General features: G+C 39.2%; 2 protein-coding genes across 6 annotated transcripts in view; one reads left to right on the forward strand and one right to left on the reverse strand.

Moving 5' to 3' along the window:
* Positions 1–11,695, forward strand: part of SUMO1 (small ubiquitin like modifier 1) — a 27,663-nt gene extending 15,968 nt beyond the window's left edge. For 2 of the 3 annotated variants that reach the window (XM_082397198.1, XM_082397196.1), the window contains 3 exons: positions 3,246–3,323; positions 5,604–5,675; positions 10,860–11,695. In XM_082397198.1, the coding sequence (XP_082253324.1) occupies positions 3,246–3,323; positions 5,604–5,675; positions 10,860–10,928 (219 nt within the window). In that variant the 3' untranslated portion in view covers positions 10,929–11,695. The remainder of the gene's footprint in view (positions 1–3,245; positions 3,324–5,603; positions 5,676–10,859) is intronic. The other variant, XM_082397197.1, reaches the window with a different exon arrangement.
* The window catches only part of KIAA2012, a 119,419-nt gene continuing 103,229 nt past the window's right edge, over positions 11,537–27,726 (reverse strand). For all 3 annotated transcript variants that reach the window (XM_082397045.1, XM_082397044.1, XM_082397043.1), the window contains 7 exons: positions 25,649–25,814; positions 22,165–22,279; positions 20,326–20,663; positions 18,262–18,443; positions 17,463–17,635; positions 16,417–16,636; positions 11,537–14,539 (listed from right to left, as the gene is read on the reverse strand). In XM_082397045.1, coding sequence (XP_082253171.1) covers positions 14,401–14,539; positions 16,417–16,636; positions 17,463–17,635; positions 18,262–18,443; positions 20,326–20,663; positions 22,165–22,279; positions 25,649–25,814 — 1,333 coding nt within the window. In that variant the 3' untranslated portion in view covers positions 11,537–14,400. The remainder of the gene's footprint in view (positions 14,540–16,416; positions 16,637–17,462; positions 17,636–18,261; positions 18,444–20,325; positions 20,664–22,164; positions 22,280–25,648; positions 25,815–27,726) is intronic.

Raw genomic sequence — 27,726 nt, forward strand, 5'->3', positions numbered from 1 at the left:
CTATTTTACTTTCTGCGTTTATGGATTTGCCTATTTTGGACATTTCATGTAAATGGAATTACACGATTTGTGACCTTTTTGTGTCTGGCTTCTTTTTCTTTTTTTTTTTTTTTTTTGGCTTCTTTTATTTAGCATAATATTTTCAAGGTTCATCCAAATTGTAGCATGTTTCAGTATTCCATTCCTTCTTATGGCTGAATAACATTTCATTGTATGATATACCGAGTTTGTTATCCATTCATCAGTTAATGGACATTTGGGTTGTTTTCATATTTTGGCTATTATGAATAATATTGCTATTAACATTCATTGTAAGTTTTGTGTGGATATGTTTTCAGTTCTTTATATATCTAAGAGTGGAATTGTTGGGTCTAATATAGTAATAACTTTTTAAAACTTTTTGAGGAGCCTCCAAACTGTTTTTAGTGGTGGCCGCACCATTTTACATTCCCACCGACAATGTATGAAGGTTTGTTATTTTACATTCTAGTTAGTATTTGCTGTTGTCTTTTTTTTATAGTCATCCTAGTGAGTGTGAAGTGGTATCTTGTGTTTTTGATTTGCATTTCCCTGATGGTTAATGATGAGCATCTTTTCCTGTTCTTATTGCCCATTTGTATACATCTTTGGAGAAATGTCTATTCCGATCTTTTGTCCATTTTTAGATTGGATTACTTGTCTTTATTTTTGAGTTGTAATAACTTGTCATATATATTTAAGATATTAGATCCTTATCAGATAGATGGTTTGCAAATGTTTTCTCCCATCTTTGGGTTGTCTTTTCACTTTCTGGGTTGTGTCCTTTGCAGAAACAGTTTTTAATTTCGATGAATTTATTTTTTCTTTTGTTTCTATGATTTTAGTGTCATATCTAAGAAACTATTACCTAATCCAGGGTCACAAAAATTTATACCTATAGATTCTTCTAAGGTTTTTATGGTTTTAGCTCTTACATTAAGTTTTTGATCATTTTGAGTACTTTTTGAATGATTTTTGTATGCGTTTGAAGGAGAGTCTAACTTTTTTCTTTTGCATGTGGCTATCTATTTGTCCCAGACCATTGATTGAAAAGTCTGTCCTTTTCGCATTGAATTGCTTGACATCTTTGTCAAAATCAACTGACCATAGATATATATGGGTTTATTTCTGGGCTGTCAATTTTATTCCACTGATTTACAGGCATACCTCCGCGACATGCGGGTTTGGTTCTAAACCACTGCAATAAAGCAAATCACATGGATTTTTTGTTTCCCAGTGCACGTGAAAGTTATGTTTACACTATAATGTAGTTTAAGTGTGCAATAGCATTTTGTCTAAAAAAACCAATGTACATACCTTAGTTAAAAAATGCTTTATTGCTGAAAAGTGCTAACCATCATCTGAGCCTTCAGTGAGCCTTTTTTTTGCAGGGTTAGGGTTTGAAATATTTAGAGAATTACCAAAATGTGACACAGAGACCCGAAATGAGCAAATGCTATTGGAAAAATGGTGCCAGTAGACCTGCTCAACTCAGGTTTGTCACAAAGCTTCAGTTTGTAAAAAACACAGTATCTGCAAAACGCAATAAAGCAGAGTGCAGTAAAATGAGGTACGCCTGTGTATGTTTGTCCTATGCCATGGATTACCTTTTTAACAATTACTGATTTGTAGGAATGCTTTATATTTTCTTGATTTTTCTTGTCTGTTATATATGTTGTGAATATTTTCTTCAGGGTCTCTTAACTTTTGTGGTGCTTCTTACTGTATAGATGGTTTATGTTTTTATTAAGTCAGATTTATCAATCTTTTTTTTTTTTTTTAGTGGTTTCTGAGTTAAAATCTTGCTTTAAAATAAGGATTTCCCAGTGTCAAGATTAGGGAAAAAGTCTCTCCCTAAGAAGAACAGAAAATATTAAAATTTTTTTTTAATATTGGCTCTTTAATTCATCTGGAACTGATTTTAACTTATGGTGTGAGGTATTGCTCTAGAAATTTTGTCTGTTTGTGAAATTATACATAGGACAAGAATTTGTATTTATTTATTTATAAATTAAAAAAAAAATTTGGCCACCCTCACAGCATACGGGATCTTAGTTCCCCGACCAGGGATTGAACCCAGCCTCTGCACTGAAAGCGCTGAGTCCTAACCACTGGACTGCTAGGGAATTCCCTGTTTGTTTTTTTTTTTTTTTTAATAATTATTAGTTACAAGGCTTCCCTGGTGGTGCAGTGGATAAGAATTCGCCTGCTAATCCAGAGGGACACGGGTTCAAGCCCTGGTCCGGGAAGATCCCACATGCCGCAGAGCAACTAAGCCTGTGCGCCACAACTACTGAGCCTGTGCTCTAGAGCCCACGAGCCACAACTACTGAGCCTGCGTGTCACGACTACTGAAGCCCGCGTGCCTAGAGCCCTTGCTCCACAACAAGAGAAGCCACCGCAATGAGAAACCCGTGGACCGCAACGAAGAGTAGCCCCCGCTCACCACAACTAGAGGAAGCCTGCGCGCAGCAACAAAGACCCAACACAGTCAAAAATAAACAAACCAATAAATAATTAAAAAAATTTATAGTTACAAAACATGCAGCTTCCACTAACACGTATTTGTGAATGTGATATGTAATCATTAGGATTGGCTTTGAAATTTTTACAGTATGCAAGTGCCAGTATTTTTTTCTGATGGTTGCCTGGTAGTTTACTTGACAGTCTGGGTAGAAAAAAATTACCTGTGATCCCGTTTATCAGTTTGACTGACTCATTTTACTCATGCAGGAGAAGCCAGACTCTGTGTGGTGACTTTTTATGGCAGGAGTAAGTGTCTGTTATTTTGTGGTCTACGTCCCATTTGTAGGTTTGACCGTCTTCAGTGACACTTCAGTTGTGGGGGTACTTTTTGTTTTGAGTTGCCTTTGGGAGTTTGTGACAGTTCACATTTTCATTTTGAAAACAGAATAGGCATGCAGTTCTGAAGGAATGCATTCTTTCACATACATACTTTTACTTATGCTGCTAATTTTAACACCCCAAACAGATTATCTTTATGTTCGTTTTATTAAATTTATTTTGAAATGGGTATATAGCAACTTTGAGGATGGTTAGAGTGTTTTAATAAACCTGTTATGAATGCTAAAAAGAATATTTTGGTGGGAAAATATAGGAGACAAGGTATACATTTCTATTTGTGTATATGTGTAATTAAATAATTTGTTTCAAGCAAAGCAAATAGCTTACACAGAGAGTGACTTTCTTCCCTCATATCTCCATAGGATAGCAGTGAGATTCACTTCAAAGTGAAAATGACAACACATCTCAAGAAACTCAAAGAATCGTACTGTCAAAGACAGGTTTGTATGTTATAATATTAAATTCAGTGCTTTATATATCATTAATTTTTCTTTCCTGTCAAAAGAAAAGTAATCCTTTGGGACTTCTCTGGTGGTCTAGTGGTTAGGACTTTGCAAGAAGAAAAAGAAATCACCTAGGTGTTAGGATAAGTAAAACAATAAACATTTGTTTCTGGTTTTTTTTTTTTTTTGGCCACGCTGCGTGGACTGTGGGATCCTAGTTCTCCGACCAGGGATCGAACCCGCGCCCTTGGCAGTGAAAGCGCGGAGTCCTAACCACTGGACTGTCAGGGAATTCCCTGTTTCTGTTTTTGATATTGTTATGCTCAGTAAAGTCTTTTAATTGGGGCTCAGCTAGCTCACATTTGTAATAATGATGGGAGCTAAAATTGGAAACGAACATGTATTAAGTGCAGTATGCTCCTAGGTACTTGGATACATTGTCATTTACTGTTGACAACAACTCAGAAGAAAATCATATGGTCTTCTTACCTCATCTATAAATGAGGGAGTTGATTATTGAGAAAACACAGTGCAAAAGTGAAAACTAAACTGATCCAGAATTGAAGGTGCTAGGTTTGGGGAGATAATATAACATCAAGTTAGTATAATTTCTAGCTTTCTTTTTTATGCTTCAGAGTCTACAGTCTTTAGAAGTTTCTATACTCAGTTCACAGAGGCTTGATAATTTTTTTCTTATATTTGCTGATATACGAGGAATGGTACACTCAGTATATCTAAAGTATGGAATACTTACCCAATAGAGAGAGACTGAATCATCTTTCCATTTTGATTTTATAGACTGGTTTCTATAGAAACTTTTTTGACTCCAACATAAGATATTTCTTTTTTGATTAAAATCAAAGAATATTCCACCCTTGTCAGTCATGTTTATTTTTAATATAACCCTGGAAATAATTTTTATTTGTTTGTTTGTTTATCTATCTATCTGTCTATCTATTTATTTATCTATCTATCTATCTATTTATTTATTTATTTATTTATGGCTGTGTTGGGTCTTCGATGCTGCATGTGGGCTTTTTCTAGTTGTGGCGAGCAGGGGCTACTCTTTGTTGCGGTGCGCAGGCTTCTCTTTGCAGTGGCTTCTCTTGTTGTGGAGCACAGGCTCTAGGCTTGCAAGCTTCAGTAGTTGTGGCCTGTGGGCTCTGGAGTGCAGGCTCAGTAGTTGTGGCGCACGGGCTTAGTTGTTCCATGTCATGTGGGATCTTCCCGGACCAGGGATTGAACCCGTGTCCCCTGCATTGGCAGGTGGATTCTTAACCACTGTGCCACCAGGGAAGTCCCAACCCTGGAAATAATTTAAAACCAGGGTATTTCCTGGCGGTCCAGTGGTTACGACTTGGCACTTTCACTGCTCCCAGGTTCAATCCCTGGTCGGGGAACTAAGATCCCGGAAGCATGGCCAAAAAAATCACAAAAAATAGTTTAAAACCAAATACAGGGTAAGTTTGCAAGGTCCATATATTTATGTATAGTACATAATGGAAGATAGTTTGAATTTTTTTGGATGTTTTTGGGATAGTATTGTATTTAAACTGTGAAAATCTTAACACATTAGTTATTGAGCAGAACTTTCTAATACTTTTGGACTAAATGATTCTTGATTTGTACTTATTAGTGAAGTTATTTCTCTTTAAATGAGCCATCTATTCTCTTTTAGCTATTTTTGTGGAATAAATGATTAGAAAGATATATTTTAATACCTTTTGTGATATTTATAGTGCTGTAAATGGCATCACAGGTTTACTGTAGTTTATCTGGCTTGCTACTGTGCTTTACCGATTTTCTATGATTTAATCTGTTTAAAAACCAATTTTGCTTGTACAGTTGGAAGCTAGTGAGGCTGCTCATCCAATATCTGATTTTATCTTTATGTTAGCTTACAGATTTGAGAGGAAACTATATAGAATAGTGGTTAAGAATGCACAGGCTTAGGAGCAGATTTAGCCTTCAGTTCTTGGCTAGCTTGTGTGCCCTCTCCATACCTTAGATTCCCTAGCTGTAAAATGAAGATAATGTGATAATACCTACCTTCCAGGACTGTTGTGATGAAAATTTATGATTATGTATATAAAATACTTGGTACAGGGAGTGCCTAGCAAATAGTTGGTACTCAGTAAATGATAATTATGATAGAATTAGCTGTCTAGTTTTATGTTCTACATATTCTGTTGAAGCTTTCATATTTGCTTTTTGTGCATCAAAGTTCCTGTTATGTCTTCTAAGATTTGTATATTTGTATGTTTTCTGCCTTTTTAGGGAGTTCCCATGAATTCACTCAGGTTTCTCTTTGAAGGTCAGAGAATTGCTGATAATCACACTCCAAAAGAAGTGAGTATAATTTCTTCTCTGATTCAAGGCATATTTTTAATTCTGCATTGAATGATTTGTTTTCACTGGTACCATTAAACTGTCCTTTTCTTGAATATTCTCTGATTTAACTGGTATATCATTTGTCAGAGAGAAAAATAATCTTTTGGGTTGAACTTCCCTTGTATTGCCTTCAAAAAGTGCCTGTAAAAAGAGAGGTGGAAAGTAGAAAATGAGTACTGAAATTGTCATAAGGCACACACATACTACGTCTTTTTGAGGATGGACAGATGGTCCTCAAATTTGGCAGATTTCTGGTACATTTTCATGGTGATGGTGACCTTCACGGTTCAGTTTTGACTTTTGACCCATTTTGAGAACTTAATGTAGAAGCTTAGTGTATATTAATATATTTGGCTCTGTCATCTTGGTTTATGTCTTTTAATGCTTCTGTGCCTTTATTTGTTTTATTGTATGTATGGACTGTTTTCTCTGTTTATATATTCCACCCTCTCTATTCCCATCCCCACCGCCACCCCCCAGGCATCTGAAAGTAATAAAGTGTGAGAGAGAGAATGTGTGTATTTATATTTATGCAGATTCCCACCTCCAAATACAAAATAGCATTTTTGATATTTCTGATAGTGGGAACAGTGTATGGTTATTATTAGTTTTTTGGTTTAAAAACATTTCAAACTTACAGAATTATGAGACTAGTATAATATTCTCCTGTATAACCTTTTTCCTGGATGCACCAGTTATTAACATTGTGCAATGTTTGCTTTTTTGTTCTGTCTGTATATACAGATTATCATTATTGGTGAGCCATTTGATACTGGCCCTTTACCCCTAAATATTTCAGTGTTATTGTTCTCCTAAGAGCCACAGTTAAATTATCTAATTTAAGTGATTTAACCTTGATACAATACTGTAATTGAATATACAATCAAAATAGTCTGATTTTGCCATCTGTCTCAGTAAGGTCCTTTATAGCTCCCTCCCTTTTTTTTTTTTTTTAAACTTGACCTGGGATCTCATCCAGGATATGCATTCTAACTAGTTATCATGCCTCTTAGCTATAATGTGGAACAGTTACTCAGTCTTCGTTTTTCATCACACTGACATTTTTAAAAAGAATTCAGGCCAGCTGTATTTTAGAATGTCCTTCAGTTTGGGTTTGTCTGTTGTTTCCTCATGATTAGATTCAGTTTTGCATTTTTGGTAGGAGTAGCACAGAGTGAAGCTGTGAAATTCCAAGTGCATCATATCAGGAGTTATATGATCTCCATTTGTCCTGCTATGGATAATATTAACTTTGGTCACGTAGTTAAGATGGTAACTGCCAGATTTTTTATCCATTGTAAAGTTATCATTTTCTTTTGTAATTAATAAGTAATTTGTGGGGAGATACTTTGAAACTGTGTGAATAATGACGTTCTTTAGATATTGGCCAGTGGGGACCCCTTCAATTTGGCGTCTTTTCTTTTTGACACCTCTCCATCTTTTTAGAAAGTTTTTATTTTGAAATAATTTTCAATTTACAGAAAAGTTGCAAGAATAGTACAAAAAACTGTACTCTCTTCCACTTAGATTTACCAGTTTTTAACATTTTGCTACCTATGCTTTATTATTCCCCTCCCCCCATATATAATATATGCGTGTATATATATGTATATCATCCAAACCACTTGGGAGTAGGTTGCATAAACCATGCCATTTACTAAATATTTTAGTGTGTATTTCTTAAGAATAAGTATATTCTTTTACATAACCACAGTACTGTTAATAAAATTCAGGACACTTAACACTGTTAGAAAACTTTAGTCTTCAACCTAATTTTGTCATCTGTCCCAATTATGCCTTTTATAATAAATTTTCTCCCTCGTCACAGGATCCAGTTCAGTATCAACATATTTTATTTAGGGGTCTCTTTAATTATCTTTAATTTGGAACAGTTTTTCAGCCTATCTTTGTCTTCATGACACTTACATTTTTGAAGAATACAAACCAGGTATTTTCCAAAAAGTCTCTCAATTTGGGCTGTTCTGTTTCCTCATGACTAGATTCGGATTATGTATTTTTGGCTGGAATACTACATAAATGGTGATGTGTCTTTCTCAGGGTGTAATATCTGGAGTATCTGAAGTCCCTTATTGAGTTTAACAGTTGTCTTTTTCCTTTACTATGTAGTTACTATTTTTCCTGTTTTAATTGAGTAATTTGTGGGCACATACTTTGAAACTATGTGACTATCCTTTTTCTCATCAAACTTTTCCCTGTAGGTTTAGTATCTACCCACTTTCATAAGTACTTCCTTACTGTCTGGCACAAGATATTCCAAACTTATGTTGTATTTTCCCTGTCCTGGCTTGGCATAATCTCTGCAACACAGAAGATATTTCATACATTTTAGTGACACCTCCCTAACTATCATTAAGAGATTTATCTTCTTAGAAGAATAATAATGGGGCAGTGGGAGAGAGTAGGTATTTAAGGAGTGACCTCTTTGTACTCTTGTTTACTCATCTCTGCTAATGTACTACTTTTTTTTTTTTAATTTATTTATTTATTTTTGGCTGTGTTGGGTCTTCGTTGCTGCGCGCGGTCTTTAGTTGCGGCGAGCGGGGGCTACTCTTCGTTGCGGTGCGTGGGTTTCTCATTGCGGTGGCTCATCTTTGTTGTGGAGCATGGGCTCTAGGCGTGCAGGCTTCGGTAGTTGTGGCACGCAGGCTCAGTAGTTGTGGCTCGTGGGCTTTAGAGCACAGGCTCAGTAGTTGTGGCGCACGGGCTTAGTTACTCCGCAGCATGTGGGATCTTCCCGGACCAGGGCTCGAACCTGTGTCCCCTGCATTGGCAGGCAGATTCTTAACCACTGTGCCACCAGGTAAGTCCCTCTGCTAATGTGCTCCTTAAAGCTGATGGCTTCATATTCTCCATAGTTTGAGGACATGTGCTGCCTTCCTGATTTAAAGGTTCCTTGTAATGTTTGGAATTTTAGTCCTTTCAGTATTTACCAGGCTATATGTGCAATTAAAATTAAATTTTAATAGCCTCTTTAATTAATAATTATTTTAATATTCATATGTCTATCACAATCAAGATATCCATAATACTAGAGCCAATTAATCACTTTTAAAAAAGTTCTAAATCCACTTAAGTCTATGTTTTATTTTTAGATTTCTTAGCATATTTTAATTTTCACATTTTGTAATTCAGCACAAAATTGTCACCTATAAAATACTGATCTTGGACTTTCCTTTGAAATGTTATTTTTCATTTCTTTCTGTGATCCACTGTAGTTCAGTGGAAACAGTGATAGTTTTTGTTTTCAGTCTGCCTATTACAGTGCTCCTTAACCCTGTCTGCACATCAGAATCAACAGATTTACAGTCCTTTACAAGCCTCACTGAGTGTAACACCTGGGTTTCTATGCGACACCAAGCCCCCTTATGTACTCTTTTATTTTTTAAATAAAGAATACTTGTGTTAAAAATAAATAAAAGTATTAGAAAACCAAACTACCAAAGTATATAAAATGGAAAATACACTTTAGATATCTCTGCATTCCCATTTCTCAGAGGCAACCATTATTAATAATGTCTTTTAGAAAAAAATTCCAGAATATTTCAATGCATATAAAGCACATTAAAAAAAAAAAAAACTTAGGGACTTCCCTGTTGGTACAGTGGTTGAGAATTCGCCTGCCAGTGCAGGGGACACAGGTTCGAGCCTTGGTCCGGGAGGCTACCACGTGCTGCGGAGCGGCTAAGCCCGTGCACCACAGGTACTGAAGCCCATGTGCCTGGAGCCCATGCTCCACAACAAGAGAAGCTACCGCAATGAGAAGCCCACGCACCGCAACGAAGAGTGGCCTCCGCTCACCGCAACTAGAGAAAGCCCGCGCACAACGAAGACCCAATGAAGCCAAAAATAAATAAATAAATAAAATTAAAAAAAAAAAACTAAAAAAAAAAAACTTAATTGCCTATACTTTGCTTAATGTTCTGTATAAGGCATTTTAAAGGGTCTTTTTTCTTCTTCTTTTCCTTTTCTGTAAGAGTTGAGAAGGGTTGGTCTGAAAAATCTAGCTTATACAATTGGAGGTGTCAAATAAGAGTAGAAGTTAAGTAAGGTTTCTTCACTGAGTGGTTACTATCAAAGAAAATAATAGTTATATGCCAGAAGGAATTGTAGATGACAAAGCAAACCACTTAGAAATGAATCCTTAGGCAGTGTTTTTCTAACTAAAACCACATATATTTCAAAGTGAGATCAGGTTTTTTGAAAGAGATTCTATCAAGTAATTACATCTAGAAGTAAAATGCATTTTAGAAAATATGCCATCAAACTATTATTTAAACTATTATATACATGTTTCATTAGGTTTAAAACTCCTTTAAGGTACTTTTCAGAAACACTTAAATTTTATATGGTGAATAAACTGGGACGTGAAGTTGGCTCAGCAAAGTAATATGAATGACTTCATAGACATAGTATCAGAGGAAAAGATATACCTCTCTGTTCTTTAAAACTTGGTTGGTTGTTTGTTTGTTTTGTTTTGTTTTGGCTGCGCCATGTGGCATATGGGATCTTAGTTCCCTGACAAGGGATTGAACCCATGCCCCTTCATTGGAAGCACAGAGTCTTAACCACTGGACCACCAGGGAAGTCCCCCTCTCTGTTCTTTAGATTAAAGGAAACAGTATTCTTTTTTTTTTTTTAATAAATTCGTTTATTTATTTATGGTTGTGTTGGGTCTTCGTTGCTGTGTGTGGGCTTTCTCTAATTGGGGCGAGTGGGTTCATTGCGGTGCACAGGCTTCTTATTGTGGTGGCTTCTCTTGTTGCGGAGCATGGGCTCTAGGCGTGCAGGCTTCAGTAGTTGTGGCGCGTGGGCTCAGTAGTTGTGGCTCACGGCCTCTAGAGCACAGGCTCCGTAGTCATGGCGCATGGGCTTAGTTGCTCCACGGCATGTGGGTTTTTCCCGGACAAGGGCTCAAACCCGTGTCCCCTGCATTGGCAGGCAGATTCTTAACCACTGCACCACCAGGGAAGCCCGGAAACAGTATTCTTAATTTTAGAACAGGATAACTATGGATTACTTTTGTATCTTTTTGCACTTTAAAACAGTGGCCACATAATTGCAGCCAATTAAAAAAATAGTACTTTTATATTCTACTACTAACACTTTTCTTTTCTCTTACAGCTGGGAATGGAGGAAGAAGATGTGATTGAAGTTTATCAGGAACAAACAGGGGGTCGTTCAACAATTTAGATATTTTTATTTTTTTTCTTTTCCCTTAATCCTTTTTTATTTTTAAAAATAGTTCTTTTGTAATGTGGTGTTCAAAACAGAATTGAAAACTGGCACCCCATCTCTTTAGAACATCTGGTAATTTGAATTCTAGTGCCCATTATTCATTATTGTTTGTTTTCATTGTGCTGATTTTTGGTGATCAAACCTCAGCCCCGTTCATATCGCCCTCTCCTTTTTAAAAATTATGTGTGTGCACAGAGAGGCCGCCTTTTCCAGGACTGTGCATTTACAGGCTTGTGATAAATAAGATTGACTAATGCGAGTGTTCATAATGACTTTCCAATTGGCCCCGAAGTTCTAGCATGTGATCGCTTCGCTCCTGGACTGTGACTCTCAGTGGGAGATGGAAGTTTTTCAGAGAACTGAACTGTGGGAAAATGCCCTTTCCTTAACTTGAAGCTACTTTTAAAATCTGAGGGTCTGGACCAAAAGAAGAGGAATATCAGGTTGGAGTCAAGGTGACAGAGGTGGTGAAAATAATGACTAACTCCAAAGATGGCTTCACTGAAGAGAAAGCATTTTAAGATGAAAGAAAAATCTTGTCAGAAGATCCCAGAAAAGTTCTAATTTTCATTAGCAGTTAAAGTTATTCATGCAGAAGTGTATACAGCAGAACGCTGCTCTTTTTGACTTTATTTGTACTTTTTGGCCTGGGATATGGGTTTTAAATGGACATTGTCTGTACCAGCTTCATTAAAATAAACAAAATATTTGTAAAAACCGTACCAATGTTCATTTTATTTTTAATTGTACAGAAAGAAGAAAAAAAATGCTTAAAACATAAGGTTTTCTTGCATAATACTGGAAATTATTGTTTGTACATGGTAAACATGTTTTCTTTAGTACTGTGCAGTGATGACGATCATGACTTTGAAGCCCTGAAAGTTACTGAAGTGCCTTCTGAATTAAGGATTTAATTAAGGCCACAATACCTTTTAAATACCCAGTGTTGTTTATTTTAAAAACTTGATATTCCTGTGTGGTGCATATATATGATACAGTTACCCAATATGTTGAATAAATGGGCACGCCAAAAATTCTTAATTGATATTGATAATTTCAGTTTTTCCCTTAACAATTTACAAAATGTTCTCTGCTTAGTTAAGGTTTGGTATATTTTATTTATATTTTCTTTTATTTCATTATATCCTCTCTTTAAACTGTGTAAAATTAAAATACCAAATTAGTTCCTTAATTAGAGGGCTTAACTTTTTCTTTTAAATCCTTAATGAATCACAGAATTCAGTATATCTGTGCATATATGTAATCCTATTTCATATTATTCCAAATAGAATGTCATCTAACTACATTAGAAGAGCGAATAAGACCTCTCTCTAATGCATTTTATAAACTGTTATAGTTTGAATCCCTCCTCAAGTCCCCTATTGAAAAATAATTGGCTCGCCTTATATTTGACCCTAACTGAAAAATTATTTGTATTGTACATATATAGTCTAGGTAAATTAGAGCTTTTAGACCATTACCTGGCATTTATCATTGTATTAAATAGTAACTAGGAGTCAGGCCCATTTCTAGAAAGTCCTCATTGAGTTGCATATTTCTGTCAGGCCTGAGTAGCAAACCTCATAGGCTATCTGAGCTATCCAGAATGCGTGAATATGTAGTTTGGTATCTTAGCTTTGTTTGCATCTCTTTCTGAGGGCTCTCAGCATTTAGGTGGTGGAGCTTAACTATAATATAATTTGGGGATATAATTTTCTTGATTTTAGTTTATTGGATTCTTCTAAATGTTTTGCAGTGTGCTGTGGTTGACTGAAAAATGTGCTTATCTGGTGAGTACTGCTGATAAAATAGGCTTTTCACAGCAACAATTTAATAGAATATCAGATTTGGAAGGGACCTCGAATAACATTTAGTGTAGCCTCTCTACCTGGTGCTTGACTGCAACATCCTAAATTTGTAAAAGAAGGGAGAAAATAAAATCAGTAATGGTAATTTCCCCCGCAAGGATGTTTTCCTTGAGTGTTCTTTCTTTTCGGTTGAATTATTTGAGATGCTCCTTTCTCACCTAAGTATTATTGAATGAATTGAATGAATGAATGAATGTGCAAGTAGGATCGACAAGTTTGAGAAAAAGTTTTAAGTGGCATATTTAAATTCACTGTGATAGCCAGTGTTTTGGCCATTTTATTTCTATTTTATATAAAGCAAGTGTTTGAAAATAAGCATCAAATCTAAACAAGTCCAATAACACAGCAATACAGACTCAAAATTAAGCTTGACTTCTGGATTGTGGAAGCGCAGTTCCTGTAGAAAGCACCTTACAAGCATTAGTGGGAGATTTGAGAGAATCATCTGCAAATACTAAGTTTTTTTAGCTGTAGACAGTGAAGTATAGAATAGGGCCAAAGGAAATTCGTGGGAAAATTCAGGTTCAGATACTGCTTGCTTTAACATCTTGTTACATATCTTATTTGCTAAAGGTCCTTCATCCCCTTTAATGATCAATCTATGATAGATACTTATCAGATACTTAACTGATATTAAGGAGATGTTAAAGACAGATTATCTAATCAAGTTGCTTATAGGTTCAGTGTGATTTTAAAAAGGGGGAAATTATGTGAGTGGCTGGTTTTTCAAGACAGAGGAGCAAAACCTCAAGATCGGTTAATTTTCTGGGCTCTAGAATACAGTGTTGTCCGATAGAACTTTCTGTGAGGATGAAAATGTTCTATTACAGTAGCCAGTAGCCACATCTGGTTATTGAGCACCTGAAATGTGGCTAGTGTGACTGGAGAACTGAGTGTTTTAACTTATATTTAAATAGCTACATGTGGCTACTTATTTGGATAGTGCAGCTCTTAATCTGTACTTTGAGGTTGTGAGAATTCGCTCAGAACAGTTCATTTTGCTCAAGTGAACATTTATCAAGTGATTAACTTGTTTTAAATAGAAATTAAACTTTAGATTCTTAGGAGGAAATGGATGTGGTTTTGCTTTATAAATTATAATAAAATTCTTAATATGTAAATACATGAATTAGCTCCTCTTTGCTAATTCAGAGTTATTGCATTATAGAATTTCCATTTACCTACAGCTCTTTCAGAGACACTGAAATGAAATACTTCAGCTACCCTAAGATTATGTTAATGTCTTACTGAAATTAAGCCGAAATTTACTGAAATTCAAACAAATTATGAAATTACTGGCTAATTTTAGGCACCAAAGCTGGTTCCAGAGATTTACCTGGTTCCAGAGAACATAAAGGATTTAGGTGTGTGACAAGTTTGACTGGGTTGAGTAAGGTTTGGGTGGTGGGGAGGGAGGGCCTAGAGTGAAGTGAAGTGTGGGGTGAGGTGAGGTGAACCAGATGAAACGGAGCTAACTGAGCTCAGGACGGAACTTCATTACAGAAGGAAGTTACTCGTTTTCTGTCACCACCTCCTAACTTTTTAGTTTTCTTCTAGTCTTAAGGTCTTGGTATTTGTAGGAACTGGAAGTAAGAGTAGACCCATGGTCTGGAAATGTTCTGTGTCCACTGTAGGCCGTTGGCTTCCTTACGGAGTTCTTGGTGGAAATGAAGATCTTTCTTCAAAGCAGCTTTTTGCCTGAGGAAACAACCCCACCCGCAATCACAATACTGATTAAGCATCCTAGAAATTGTCCTTATAAGCTCGTGGAAAAATTTTGGATTTCAGTCATCATCAGTTAGACTTGGGGCTACTGATCTTGCATTTTAGTGGAAGTTCATACTCTGTTCATTTAGTGACTTTACTTATGAGGTTTAGAGTATCATGATCCTCCTACTAGGAAAGTGAAAGGTGTAACAGTTCTTAAATTTGTATTGCTGGAAGGGACTCCCTTGTTTTGGAGATGAAGAAACAGGCCAGAGAAGTTAACTGTACCTGGGCCAATGCCACACAAGTGAAGACAAAATCAAGCTAGCTAGCATCAAGTTCTCCTAACCCTTGCTGGAATGAGGCTCTTTAACACCCCTCACATATCCCTTTAATTACTTGGTTTTTTGCTTTCAGCTACTTGGATTAGTGTTGCAAAATTGCTCAACTTCCTCTCGTACTATTTGCCAGTTTTCTTTTTGTGGAAAACTGCAACTCCAATAGCTTGCTTTTGGTTTCAATACTTATGAACCCAACCCTACTGCTATGATACATGGAACACATAATTTTGAAATTGAATCAAGACTTCCCTAATGATCTGTTTTGTAATTCGTGTAACAGCTGAGGAATGTTTCAGGCGAGGAACAACTCAAGGTTAGGTGGAAAACCTTGAAATAGAGTTGTTCTGGCTTCCTTCTTTTTCTGGTCCCCTAAAGAGTATTTATTAGCTTAGATTAAGCTTAAGTTGTAGAAAATAACTTTCAAGGGGTAAATTGTTTACAGTTAAGATTGGAATTGTGGTTTTCTGTGTTGGGCTTCTTTACCCTTCACTTTTAATGGTTCTAAAGGGGGATGACTGTTTGTTGCCTTCACTAAGAGGGGAAATTTATGATATAGCCACTACGGAGGACCTGGTTTTTAAAGAGTCAGTTGAAACCACTTTACTCAAGAGATTCTATTAGCAGAAAGATGCAGTGGTCATAACTATTGCAAGAGAACAAAGGGGGAAATGCTGTTGGCCCCTGATGGCTGATTCTGGGCTATTTCTCCTAACAAGGCCTATGTCTCTGACCTCATCTGGAAGTATTCTTTGTGCCTTGTTCACTTCATTCCAGCCACGCTTTCTTTTATTCTTCCACCATGCCAGCCTCATTCCTTTCTTTGAACTTTTGCACTTGCTGTTTACCTACTGGAATATTTTTCTTCCAGATGTTTATGTGGCTAACTCGTTGTAATTCAGGTTTCACCTTATTTATCACCTCTTCTAAGGTGTTACCCTGGCCGATCTGTCTGAACTAAACCTCCTGCAATCCTATCACATCTTTAAAGAATTTCTGAATAGCATTTATTGCCAGCTTAAAAAAATCTTTGTTTAGAGTCTGTCTCCCCACCCCCACCCCTAGAATGTAAATGCCATTGGATAAGAGACATCTGTCTCGTTTACTCCTGAATTCCCAGTGTCCAGAATAGTGTTTGGCACATAATAGGTACCCAATAAATACTTACTGAGAAAGGTACTGGTTCAGGACCAGGGGGTCTTAGATCTGGTCCTGGTACTGCCCCTAAGTCACTGTTAGCCCTAATCAAGATCCTTCTCTCTGGGACTTGGTTTTCTCATCTGTGAACCAGAGGGCTGAGATAGATGATCTGTAAACTCCCTTCTAGCTTCAATACGAGTTCTTTAAGCCATCAAGAAATTCTGTGACCTTTGCAGCAGGAGAATCTCTATTTTTTAGTTCTTCCAAACCATGCTGTGGGAAGTGGGAAAACGTCACGTGCCCAAAGGCAGTGCAAAGCTAGTACTAGTGGCAGGCAGTCAAGCCTCTGAACAATCCCACTACTGCAACTGTTGCCCAAATAGCAAATACCTGGCTTGTTCCTGAGCTTGTTTCATGGCTTCCTCCAGAGCCAGCCTTGCTGCTTCCTCTTCCTTTCGCCGTCTGTCCTCTGCTTCCAGCCGAGCCTTCTCTTCTGCTTCCTGTTTCCACTGCTGATACTCCAGCCGTTCTTCTTCAGCCATTTCCATCAGGCGCTTTTGTTCTTCTGCTAACTGCATTTCCAATTCCTTCTGCCTTTGCTTCTCTGCCTCTGCAGAACAGAAAGGCAGGTAGGCTCAGCAGGGGTCTCATTATTGGGGAAAACAGCTCTCTGATCTGACTCTCAAGTTTGTGATTCCCAGGGACTCCCAGTGAGATATTCTGTAGTTTACTTGACAGCAGGTTGCCAGATCCTCTGTGGGGATTATCTTGGGTTAACTTGCTAACTTAAGAGTCCTTTATCAAGTACCTACTATGTGCAGTGCACTGTGTGCAATGAATACAAAACCTTGGGGAAGAAGTTTCCAGAGCCTGGTACATTCATGGGTGGTATGCAGATGGGTTGGGGACAGGTGTCACAGCAGGGTCTGGAGAAACTTGGTGCTTACTCAGCTGGACTGACCAGTCTACAGGGTGTCATCTGCTAAAGTGCTTTCCTATTCCTCAAACGTGAGGCTGTAGAGATTCCACACATCACCTGAAAGGCTGCCCTGAAGCTATCCAGATGTTTGACTGTTTCCATCTGCTAGGGAAGGAAGCAAGGAGCAGGGCTATGTCTCCAATTTAGGCAGCTTCTGAGCAATGCTGGAAGGGCAATGAGAGGGGCAGGGTCCCACTTCAGGAGATTACTGAATTGGGAGTGGGACCCAAAAGTCATTTCCACAAACGAGTCTTTCTTATTTTGATCTGATATCTCAACTCACTAGAGTCACACATATTAATCACTTGGAAAAAAATCAGCTTATCCATTTAGAGTGCTTCACACTGAGACCTAGGATAGGAATAACTCTGGGGAGAGTCAAATGAACACCCACAGTGGGATAAATATACTTCTGTCCCAGATAGATGGGCATTGCCGAGAGCTGAGTCCCCCTCACCAGCCTTCTTGGCTTCCTCCTGCTGCTGCTTTCTCTGCAGTTTCTGCAGTTTCCTCCGGAACGCCTCCTGTTGCTGCCGAGCTCTCTCTTGGACCATTTGCAACCGGAGCCACTGCTTTCTCTCCTCCTTCTCCTGCCTCTGCTGTTCTTCCTCGAGTTTCTGTTTCCTCAAGCTGAGAAAACCCACAAATTGGTCAGGGAAATAGCAGGAAACACTGTCCTTGTAGGACAAGCCGTGCCTCTGATGGAGGCTTTGCAGGCTGCAGGCCACACGGAGCGTCCCATTCAGAGGAGACTCATTTTCTAAGGGAAGCCTAACTGAAGAGCAGAAGCAAGAACACAACATGCCTGGAACTAGAAGCCTGGAAGTTTCTACACAGCTCTGTGCTCTGGCGCGGGGGGCCTACGTTCCCAGAGCCTCATTTTCCATTCTTATCAAATGGATTTTGAAATTCCTGTCTCACAGCGTTGTTGTGAAGATTAAATGAGCCCAGAGGCCTATGGAAGAGCCTAACACAATGCAGACAACGTGGCAAGAAGCGCAACAAGTGTTTGCTGGACGGGATCTCAAAGCCCTCCCGGGAAGATCCCGTGAACATCTATCTGGAGTAACCCTAATGGTTGAAGACACCACATCTTATCTTTGGTCCAGATTGTTCCTAGGATAACCAGGATAGTGAAAATCGAGACGTGCTATTTTACTTCAGGGCATGAGCCTCAGAACCAGCTTTACCCCTAGTGGAAGTCAACCCCTGCCTTATCTTCTGCTTCCTATCGTGGCCGTGGCCGCCCTACCCACCGGATCTCCAGCTCCAGCTCCTCCTTCATCTTCTCTGTCCTCTCCAGCTGCTCCTGTTGAAGCCGCCTCTCCTCCTCCCGCTGCCTTCTCTTCCTCTCCACCTCCAGCCATCTCATCTCGGCCCTCTCTGCTCGCAGCCTGGCCCGGGAAGCTTTCTCCGGCTCCCTCTTAGCGAGGAGGACCTAAGGAACCAGAGTGTTCTTAGTGCAAGGGACGTACGGGGACCTTGTCTCGGCAGCGAGCCGTCCTCCACCCACAGGATGTTGCCTCTAATTAGAGATTAGGTGGTTTCCACACTCTGACCACAGCCGTATAAACTCTGCCACCACTGGCCTGGGCTCTGGGATCTGATTGACCTGGATCCAAGTCTCTCTCTTACCTTGCTTCAGAATTTGGGGATAACAACTTAATTTCTTGGATATTGTCTTCCTTTTAGCTGGCTGTTACCAGAATTAACTGAAATAGTGAAAGAGCCAGCATAATGTCTGGTACATCGTTTGTCTAGATGCACGTTATAATCACCCAAGGAGCTTTTAAAAAGTACTTGAGGCCAAAAGCCCCACCCAGACCAATTAAATGAGAATACCTAGGTGGGAGGCCTTGGTGGGTTTTCAAAAATTTAATTTAATTGTTTTGGCCACGCCACAGGGCTTGTGGGATCTTAGTTCACCCACCAGTGATCGAACCCAGGCCCGGCAGTAAAAGCTTGGAGTCCTAACCACTGGACCGCTAGGGAACTCCTTTTTTTTTTTTTTTTAAATATACTTTTTTCTTGGTGGTTTAAAAAAGCATATTCCGGTGATTCTAACGTGAAGCCAGGGCTCAGAACCACAGGTTCTAGAAAAAGGCTGTTTTAGGGGCAGACTTAGGTGTAGATGTGTCAGACTCATATTTAATCCTATGCAAATCCACTTTTTCAATGAAACTTTCTCTTAGTTTCTGTGAAGAGTGTCTTAGCTTTCTTTTTCTTCCTGATGCCTCCTCCTCAGTCAGAAATATCCTCCTGAGGGGAACCTTGAATGGCAACTCTTCCATGGGCACTCTGTGTATCCAATTTGGGGTGGATACTTCCTTGCTTTTTAGCCTTTGCTGAGGCAGCATGGTACTGTGATTTAAAATAAATGTAGAAATTCTGAGTCTATAGCAGGCTCAGAAAAGTTCAGCCCACAGCTTAAAATTTTCATCTGCTGTATAAAGTGGAATCCTATAGTCTAGGCAGCTGGGAAGATTGAGAACTAGAAAGGAAAATCTTTCTGAAATCCTTTTTGGAAGACCACAGGTTGTAAAATAAATAAATACATAATAATTTAAAATAGTGACAAGAGCTCTGATTTTGGAGTCGAAAGATCTAAGTCTCGGCTCTACCACTTGATGGTTGTGTAACTTCTGGCAACAAACATCTAACTCTTTTAAGCCTCAGCTTCTAGGTCTGTAAAATGGGACGAATCATACCTGGGTCACAAGTGTGGCTGTAAAGATTAAATGAAATTCAGCAGAGTTGTACCATATTTGCATGTAACTTATGCGAGTTTAACCATAGTGGTTTAGCTGTGGGTACGTTTGCAGTGTTTAAAGAAAAGGGAGATAGATGTGTGTGTATAACTTACCCATGGCCCAGATGTGTGCCGCAGAAAAGCAGATTAGGAATGCAGGAATTTCTGCAGCTTTTGAGAGGCAAGCAATACATGAACTCCAGGCCAAGTCAAGAATATGTGCTTGGCTCTGAGGCCTGAATTCACCTTTCCCTGTAACTGTGAGGCCTGTACCTCTCACAAATGGGTGCTGTGCCAACTTTCTGCTCTTTAAGGGTGGGTACCTGCCCTAGTAGTTTGAGAGCCTCACAGAATACATCATTTCAGAGGGGCTTTGCCACCCTGTGTCTTTGATCAGATCTGGCTCCTTAAAGGGTCAGAAGGTACCAAAGTAGAACAAATAAAGCCACTATGTAGTAGAGCTGTTTCAGTAACTGCAATGTAATTCAGGGCAGTTTTTCCGACCTCTGCAGTTGCATCAGTGAGGACTGAAATCCCTCTGGCCAAGGTGAGAATATTGGACCCTACCTACCTTGGAAGGGTCCTTATGGCTTCCCTCTTCTTCAGATTCCATGTTTCCAGGGACAGGTGCAGTCTGGGTAGGCGATGACCTTCCATCTATAGAAGCTTGGCTCTCAGGGGCATCCAATTTGGAAGAAAGCCAAGGGTCCTCTACAACAGAGCCTGAAGGAAAGAAACCTCCATCTGAGGTGTCTTTAGTTTTCTTAGAGTTCATGGCATCAGGCTCACCCAGCTCTGCTACTATTTCCAGATTCCTTTCCTTCTGTGTCTTTTTCCTTTTGACTCCAGGTTTTTTTTCTTTGGGAATTAGCTCTGATTTCTTTTCAGCCTTTGATTCCTTTGACTTTCCTGGGAGAGAACAATGGGGGATAGAGACATAGCTAATAAACGTGATCTCTGCATCCTTTTCAGTAACTTTAAAACTTCCGTGTGCAATGGAATCACCTGGGTGCGGATTCCTGAGCCACACCCCTAGAGTCTGATTCTGTAGGAATCTGCATTTTAACAACCACTCCAAGCGTTTTGAGAAGGGTAGTCCATAGACTACCCTTTGAGAAACTGCCTTATCCTACTTGGATCAACTGTAATTCAGCAGTCTTGCTACTAAAGAAGTTCTGATTTACCCTGACCTATGGTGGGGGTAAGACTCTCTGGAGGGAAGACCTATAGGTACAGCTGGAAAGTCATGCCTTAGGAGTCTAGCTTGAGGTTGCAACTTTGTAACCTGGTAAAGTTTAAACCTTCCATACTCTAAGGCCTCTTCCTCAGTTCTCCTCTGGGGCCACAAGTATTTCCTTTCACAGTCCTGCCAATGCTACCCAAGTTATGGGCTACAACGATGTAAATTCAGCAAGACTTTAAAAAGCAAACCTCAAAAATAGGTCTGGATGAACAACAAGGTCCTACTGTAGAGCATGGGGAACTATATTCAATATCCTGGGATAAACCATAATGGAAAAGAATATAAAAAAAGAATGTATGTGTAGAACTGAGTCACTTTGCTGTACAGCAGAGATTGGCACAGCATTGTAAATCAACTACACTTCGATTTAAAAAAAAAAAGATCTGACCCAGGAAACTATCCAATGTCATCCTTTTTGACAGCCTTTGATTTGTTTCGAGGGTCTTCATATGGCCGGGAAAGAATGAGTGTAGGTTTTATGTTAAAGAAGGTCCTCAGAACACAACATTGTAAATCAACTCTACTCCAATAAAAATTAATTAAAAAAAAAAAAGAAAAGAAAGTCCCCAGAAGCATAGGAACCTGAATTCCTTGTGAGGTGCAACACAAGGAACCAAGAAGAAAAATGACAGCTGGAGTAACCATTCAGAGCACGTTGCAACCTTCCCCTTCCCAAATGCTCTCACGGACCAGTTCTCAGATTATGACATATTTATTATTCACAGAGGCAGTGTTTGAGAGTTACGAGTTTGGAATCAAATGACAGGTCCAGATCCTGGGTCCACCACTTTACCGTTTGATCTGTTTGATGTTACGCAAGTCACCCAACCTCTCCACATGATATAATAATAGCGCTTACTTTATGGAGCTGTTGTGGGGATTTCATGATGTCATAAATGCAGAGCTCCTAATTCAGTGGGTATTCATTTAATAGGTGTTAGTGTTATTACTGTAATTTTCTCTGTTGCTGATTACAGGTCTCTAGGGTCCCCTGGTTTCCTCTATCCTTATCTCCCAAGATATTGACATGAAGTAAGGCTGCAACACCATCTTAGCTGTGGTAGTCAAGGAGACTCAACACAGATAGTTTGTCCCATAGGATCCATGCTGATTCTCCATGGCACCTCCTGGCTACCATTAGGTGTGTTCTCCTGGATGGTCCCTTACCAACAGCAGCCTCTGCTTCCCCACCGAGCTTTCCTTCTCTCTCCCTCTTGGGTGCCTTGGACTTATCTGTCTTGGCTCTTCTCTTTCTCTTGGCTTTGTCAATCAACTCCATCTCCTAAAGGTGAAAAATTAAGGAAAGGGAACATGATATATGTAGAAAGCAAGGAAAAAAAAAAACCATCAAAGGGAGATTATGTTGGGAATTCCCTGGCGGTCTAGTGGTTAGGGCTCGGCGTTTTCACTGCCGGGGCCTGGGTTCAATCCCTGGAATCCCTGGGTTCAATCCTTATTTCAATTTCTTAAAATAAGACAACAATGATGTTTGCTGCATTGATTGACATTTCCTTTCATGAACGATTTCTCTGTAGCATGCAATGCTGTTTGATAGAATTTTACCCACAGTAGAACTTTCAAAATTGGAGTCAATCCTCTCAAACCCTGCTGCTGCTTTATCAACTAAGTTATGTAATATTCTAAATCCTTTGTCATTTCAACAATCTTCACAGCATCTTCACCAGGAGTAGATTTCATCTCAAGAAACCAGTTTTTTTGTTCCTCCATAAGAAGCAACTCCTCATCCATTCAAGTTCTATCATGAGATTGCAGCAATTCAGTCACATCTTCAGGCTCTACTTCTAATTCTAGTTCTCTTGCTATTTTGACCACATCTGCAGTTACTTCCTCCACTGAAGTCTTGAACCCCTTAAAGTCACCTATGAGGGTTGCAATCAGCTTCTTCCAAGCTCCTGTTAATATTGATGTTCTGACTTCTTTCCATGACTCATAAATGTTCCTTTTTTTTTTCGGCTGTGCCTCACAGCTTGCAGGATCTTAGTTCCCCAACCAGGGATTGAACCTGGACCGCGGCAGTGAAAGCGCTGAGTCCTAACCACTGGACCATCAGAGAATTCCCCACACATGTTCTTAATGGCATCTAGAATGGTGAATCCTTTCCGGATGGTTCTCGATTTTGCCCAGATCCATCAGAGGAATCACTAGGTATGGCAGCTAGAGTCTTACGAGATGTATTTCTTAAAAAATAACACTTGAAAGTTGAAATGACTCCTTGACATGTGGGCTGCAGAATGTTGTGTTAGCAGACATGAAAACAACATTAATCTTGTACATCTCCATCAGAGCTCTTGGGTGACCAGGTGCATTGTCAATGAGCAGTAATATTTTGAAAGGAATCTTCTTTTCTGAGCAGTAGATCTCAACAGTGGGCTTAAAATACTCAGTAAACCATGTTGTTAACAGATATGTTGTCATCCAGGCTTTGTTGTTCCATATACAGAGCACAGGCAGAATAGATTTAGCATAATTCTTAAGGGCCCTAGGATTTTCGGAATGGTAAATGAGCATTGGCCTCAACTTCAAGTCACCAGCTGCATTAGCCCGTAACATTCATCCTGTCTTTTGAAGCTTTGAAGCCAGGCATTGACTTCGCTCTAGCTCTGAAAGTCCTAGATGACATCTTTCAGCATAAGGCTGTTTCATCTACATTGAAAATCTGTTGTTTAGTGTGGCCACCTCGGTTAATTATCTTAGCTAGATCTTCTGGATAACTTGCTGCAGGCTTTTGCCTCAGCACCTGCTGCTTCACCTTGCACTTTTGTTATGGAGATGGCTTCATGCCTTAAACCTCATCAACTAACCTTTGCTCGCTTCAGATTCTTCTGCAGCTTCCTCACCTCTCTCAGCCTTCATAGAATTGAAGAGAGTTAGGGCCTTGCTCTGGATTAGGTTTTGGCTTAAGGGAATGTTGTGGCTGGTTTGATCGTCCATCAAGACTACTCAAACTTTCTCCATATCAGCAATAAGGCTGTTTTGTTTTCTTACCATTCATGTGTTCACTGGAGTAGCGTTTTAATTTCCTTCATAAACCTTTCCTTTGCATTCACAACCTGGCTAACTGTTTGGTGCAAAAGGCCTAGCTTTTCAGCCTCTCTCAGCTTTCCACGTGCCTTCCTCACTAAGCTTAATCATTTCTAGTTTTTGATTTAAAGTGAGAGACGTGAAACATTTCCTTTTACTCGAACACTTAGAGGCCATTGTAGGGTTACTAACTGGCCTGATTTCAATATTGTTGTGTCTCAGTGAATAGGGAGGCTTGAGGAAAGGAAGAGAGGGAATGGCTGATCCGTGGAGCAGTCAGAACACATATTTATTGATTAGGTTCACCATCTCATACGGGCATGGTTCATGGTGCTCCAAAACAATTAAAATGGTAACATCAAAGATCACTGATCACAGATCACCGTAACAAGTATAATAATAATGAAAAAACTTGAAATGTTGCAAGAATTACCAAAATGTGACACAGAGGCACAAAGTGAGCCAGTGCTGTTGGAAAAATGGTGCTGATAGACTTGCTTGAAGCAGGTTGCCACAGACCTTCAATTTGTAAAAGCACATTTATCTGTGAAGTGCAATAAAGTGAAACATAATAAAATGAGAGGTATGCCTCTAATTTCTGGAGCATAAACAGGAAAGGAGTGTCTTTTGTTATTCATTAACAAGCCCCTTTCAACCACACCTGAGCTTATGTTAACGGAGTTATTTTGAAAAGCCCCTAAGGAGGGGGAACCAACCATGGGATTAGAGGGTTGGACCTTTCAGCCCCCTGCCCCTCCCACCACCTCAGAGGAGGGGAGAAGGGCTAGAAGTTGCATTAATCACCATTTGCCAGTGATTTAATCAATCATGCTTATGTAATGAAGCCTCCATAAAAGCCCTAACCAACGAGTGCAGATTGCTTCAGGGTTGGTGAACACATCTATGTGGTAGGAGGGTGGCACACCCCAAGCTCCATGGGGACAGGAACTCCTGTGCTTGGGACCCTTCTGGGCCTTGCCCTGTGTACCTCTTCATCTGGCTGTTCATATGTATCCTTTAAAATATCCTTCGTAATAAATCTAAACTAGTAAGTAAATGTTTTCTGAGTTTTGTGAGCTGTTCTAGCAAATTATTGAACATGAGGATGGGTCTTAGGAACCCCTTATTTTATAGATTGTTGGTCAGAAGTACAGGTGACAACCTGGGACTTGTGATTGGTGTCTTAAGTGCAGCAGGCACGTGGGACTGAGCCCTTAACCTGTGGGGTCTGTGCTAACTCTGGGTAGTTAGTGTCAGAGTTGAATCGTAGGACACCTGGTTGGTGTCTAGAGAGCTGGAGAATTGGTTGATGTGGGAAAAACCTTCACACATGTGGTGTCAGAAGTGATGTGAGTGTAGGAAAACTGAGTTTCCTTTTAGTACCTTAGTAGAAATTAGAAATGGGTACCCCATCCTTCAGAAGAATGCAACCCAATACTGGGGTGCAGGGCATGGTGGGTGGACCACAGAGTGGATTTCAGCTCCCACTTTCCCCCTTTGCAGGTGCCCTTGTATAGTAAGCAATCTATACAACTGTACATGGCACCTGACGGGAGCACCTTCCAGGTAGGGTTCTGGACCAAGCTCCTACCTATGAGTTTACACTCACATGACTGATGTTGGTTGGTGTATGCTGGTTGAACAGTCTTGGTTCAGTCTTCCCTTCTTTTCCTCTTGGAAGAAGAGATGTGTCTATAGGATCCAACCCCTGTGGGGAGTCAGGCCCATGTCCTGGGAGTCCTCTGTGTTGACGGTGCACATTATAATCTCTGCCCCTTTGAAAAAAGCAAAACAACAGGACCAAACTAAAGAAAAACTCCGATGTATACACCACTATATGTAAAACAGATAAACAAGAAGGATTTGCTGTATAGCACAGGGAACTATATGCAGTATCTTGTAATAGCCTATAATGGAAAAGAACCGGAAAAAAAAAAAAATGTATTGTATAACTGAATCACTTTGCAGTACACCTGAAACACAATATTGTAAATCAACTATACTTAAAATAAAAAGAAAAAAAAAAAAGAAAAAAGAAAAACTGGTGGACACGCAAGAGGGAAAATGAACAAACATTAATTGAGCATCTGTTTTCTGCCAGGAACTGCACTGTGGTGGGCATTTTACACACTTGGTCAGCCCTCTTTTTCTCAACACATCCCTGAATAAAGGAAATTAGAAAGTTATTCTTCACTTTTGGGGTTCTCTCAGGCTAAGTTCTAAACCTTAGGGAGAAGGAGAAATAGTTTGTTTTTTTAAATTTAATTTTATTTATTTTGTATACAGCAGGTTCTTATTAGTTATCTATTTTATACATATTAGTGTATACATGTCAATCCCAATCTCCCAATTCATCCCACACCCCACACCCCCCGCTTTCCCCCGTTGGTGTCCATACGTTTGTTCTCTACATCTGTGTCTCTACTTCTGCCTTGCAAACTGGTTCATCTGTACCATTTTTCTAGATTCCACATATATACGTTAATATACAATATTTGTTTTTCTCTTTCTGACTTACTTCACTCTGTATGACAGTCTCTAGGTCCATCCCTGTCTCTACAAATGACCCAATTTCATTCCTTTTTATGGCTGAGTAATACTCCATTGTATATATGTACCACTTCTTTATCCATTTGTCTGTCAATGGGCATTTAGGTTGCTTCCATGACCTAGCTATTGTAAATAGTGCTGCAATGACCACTGGGGTACATGTGTCGTTTTGAATTATGGTTTTCTCTGGGTATATGCCCAGTAGTGGGATTGCTGGGTCATATGGTAATTCTATTTTTAGTTTTTTAAGGAACCTGCATACTGTTCTCCATAGTGGCTGTATCAGTTTACATTCCTACCAACAGTGCAAGAGGGTTCCCTTTTCTCCACACCCTCGAAGAAGGAATAGCTTGCCTCTCTGGGGTTGCATATTTATGACTTTAACAAAATGAAATAGGATTACCTAACTGAAATTTCTTTTATCGAAGGCTTAGCTGAAAAAAAAGTGACCTTTAAGAAAGATTGTCACAGAAACATGCGCCTATATATCCATTTCTTTATGCCCTCTGAATTCTATTCTTGATCACATTCAGATACCAAAATGTTATGTACTGTGTTCGTGTGATCCCTTGTAGAACTGCTGTCACTGACCATGTGTCTGGAGGATAACTGACTTATGTTCTCTGGGTAAAAAGGTCACTAAGAAAGAGCCATATGGATTGAGTAACAGCTGCAGCAGCAGCTACTGTGTGCCAGGCCTGGTCCTGGATATTTTATTTTTTAGCTAAATCAGTATTATATTTACTGAGTTGGGCTAGCACAGGGCCTTACTATAGAAACTTGAGAAATATTTATCAAATGAGGTAAATGGAATTTCCTGTAAATATATGAGTCTTTAAATCATTCAGTGTCACTCTATAAAACCTATAGAAGTATACTTTAGAATTTAGTGCTAGGAAAACCTTTATTTCCCCTGAGGAACCGGCATGCTGCAAATGAGAACCACAAAACCTTACCGTGTTGCTCCCTCCGCCTTTTTTTTGTTTTTTGTTTTGTTTTCACATTCAGTCTGAAAGTCTGAACTTTAGTCACGATGACTATAATGACTTTAGGGGAGTGTTGGTGTTCTTTTTTCTTTTCCTCCAGATTAAAAATAAATCCTTTTTGATTATCTCATCTTTCTTTTTTGGTGGATAG

Source organism: Balaenoptera borealis, assembly GCF_965194805.1.
Source record: "Balaenoptera borealis genome assembly, chromosome: 6".
Classification (NCBI taxonomy): domain Eukaryota; kingdom Metazoa; phylum Chordata; class Mammalia; order Artiodactyla; family Balaenopteridae; genus Balaenoptera; species Balaenoptera borealis.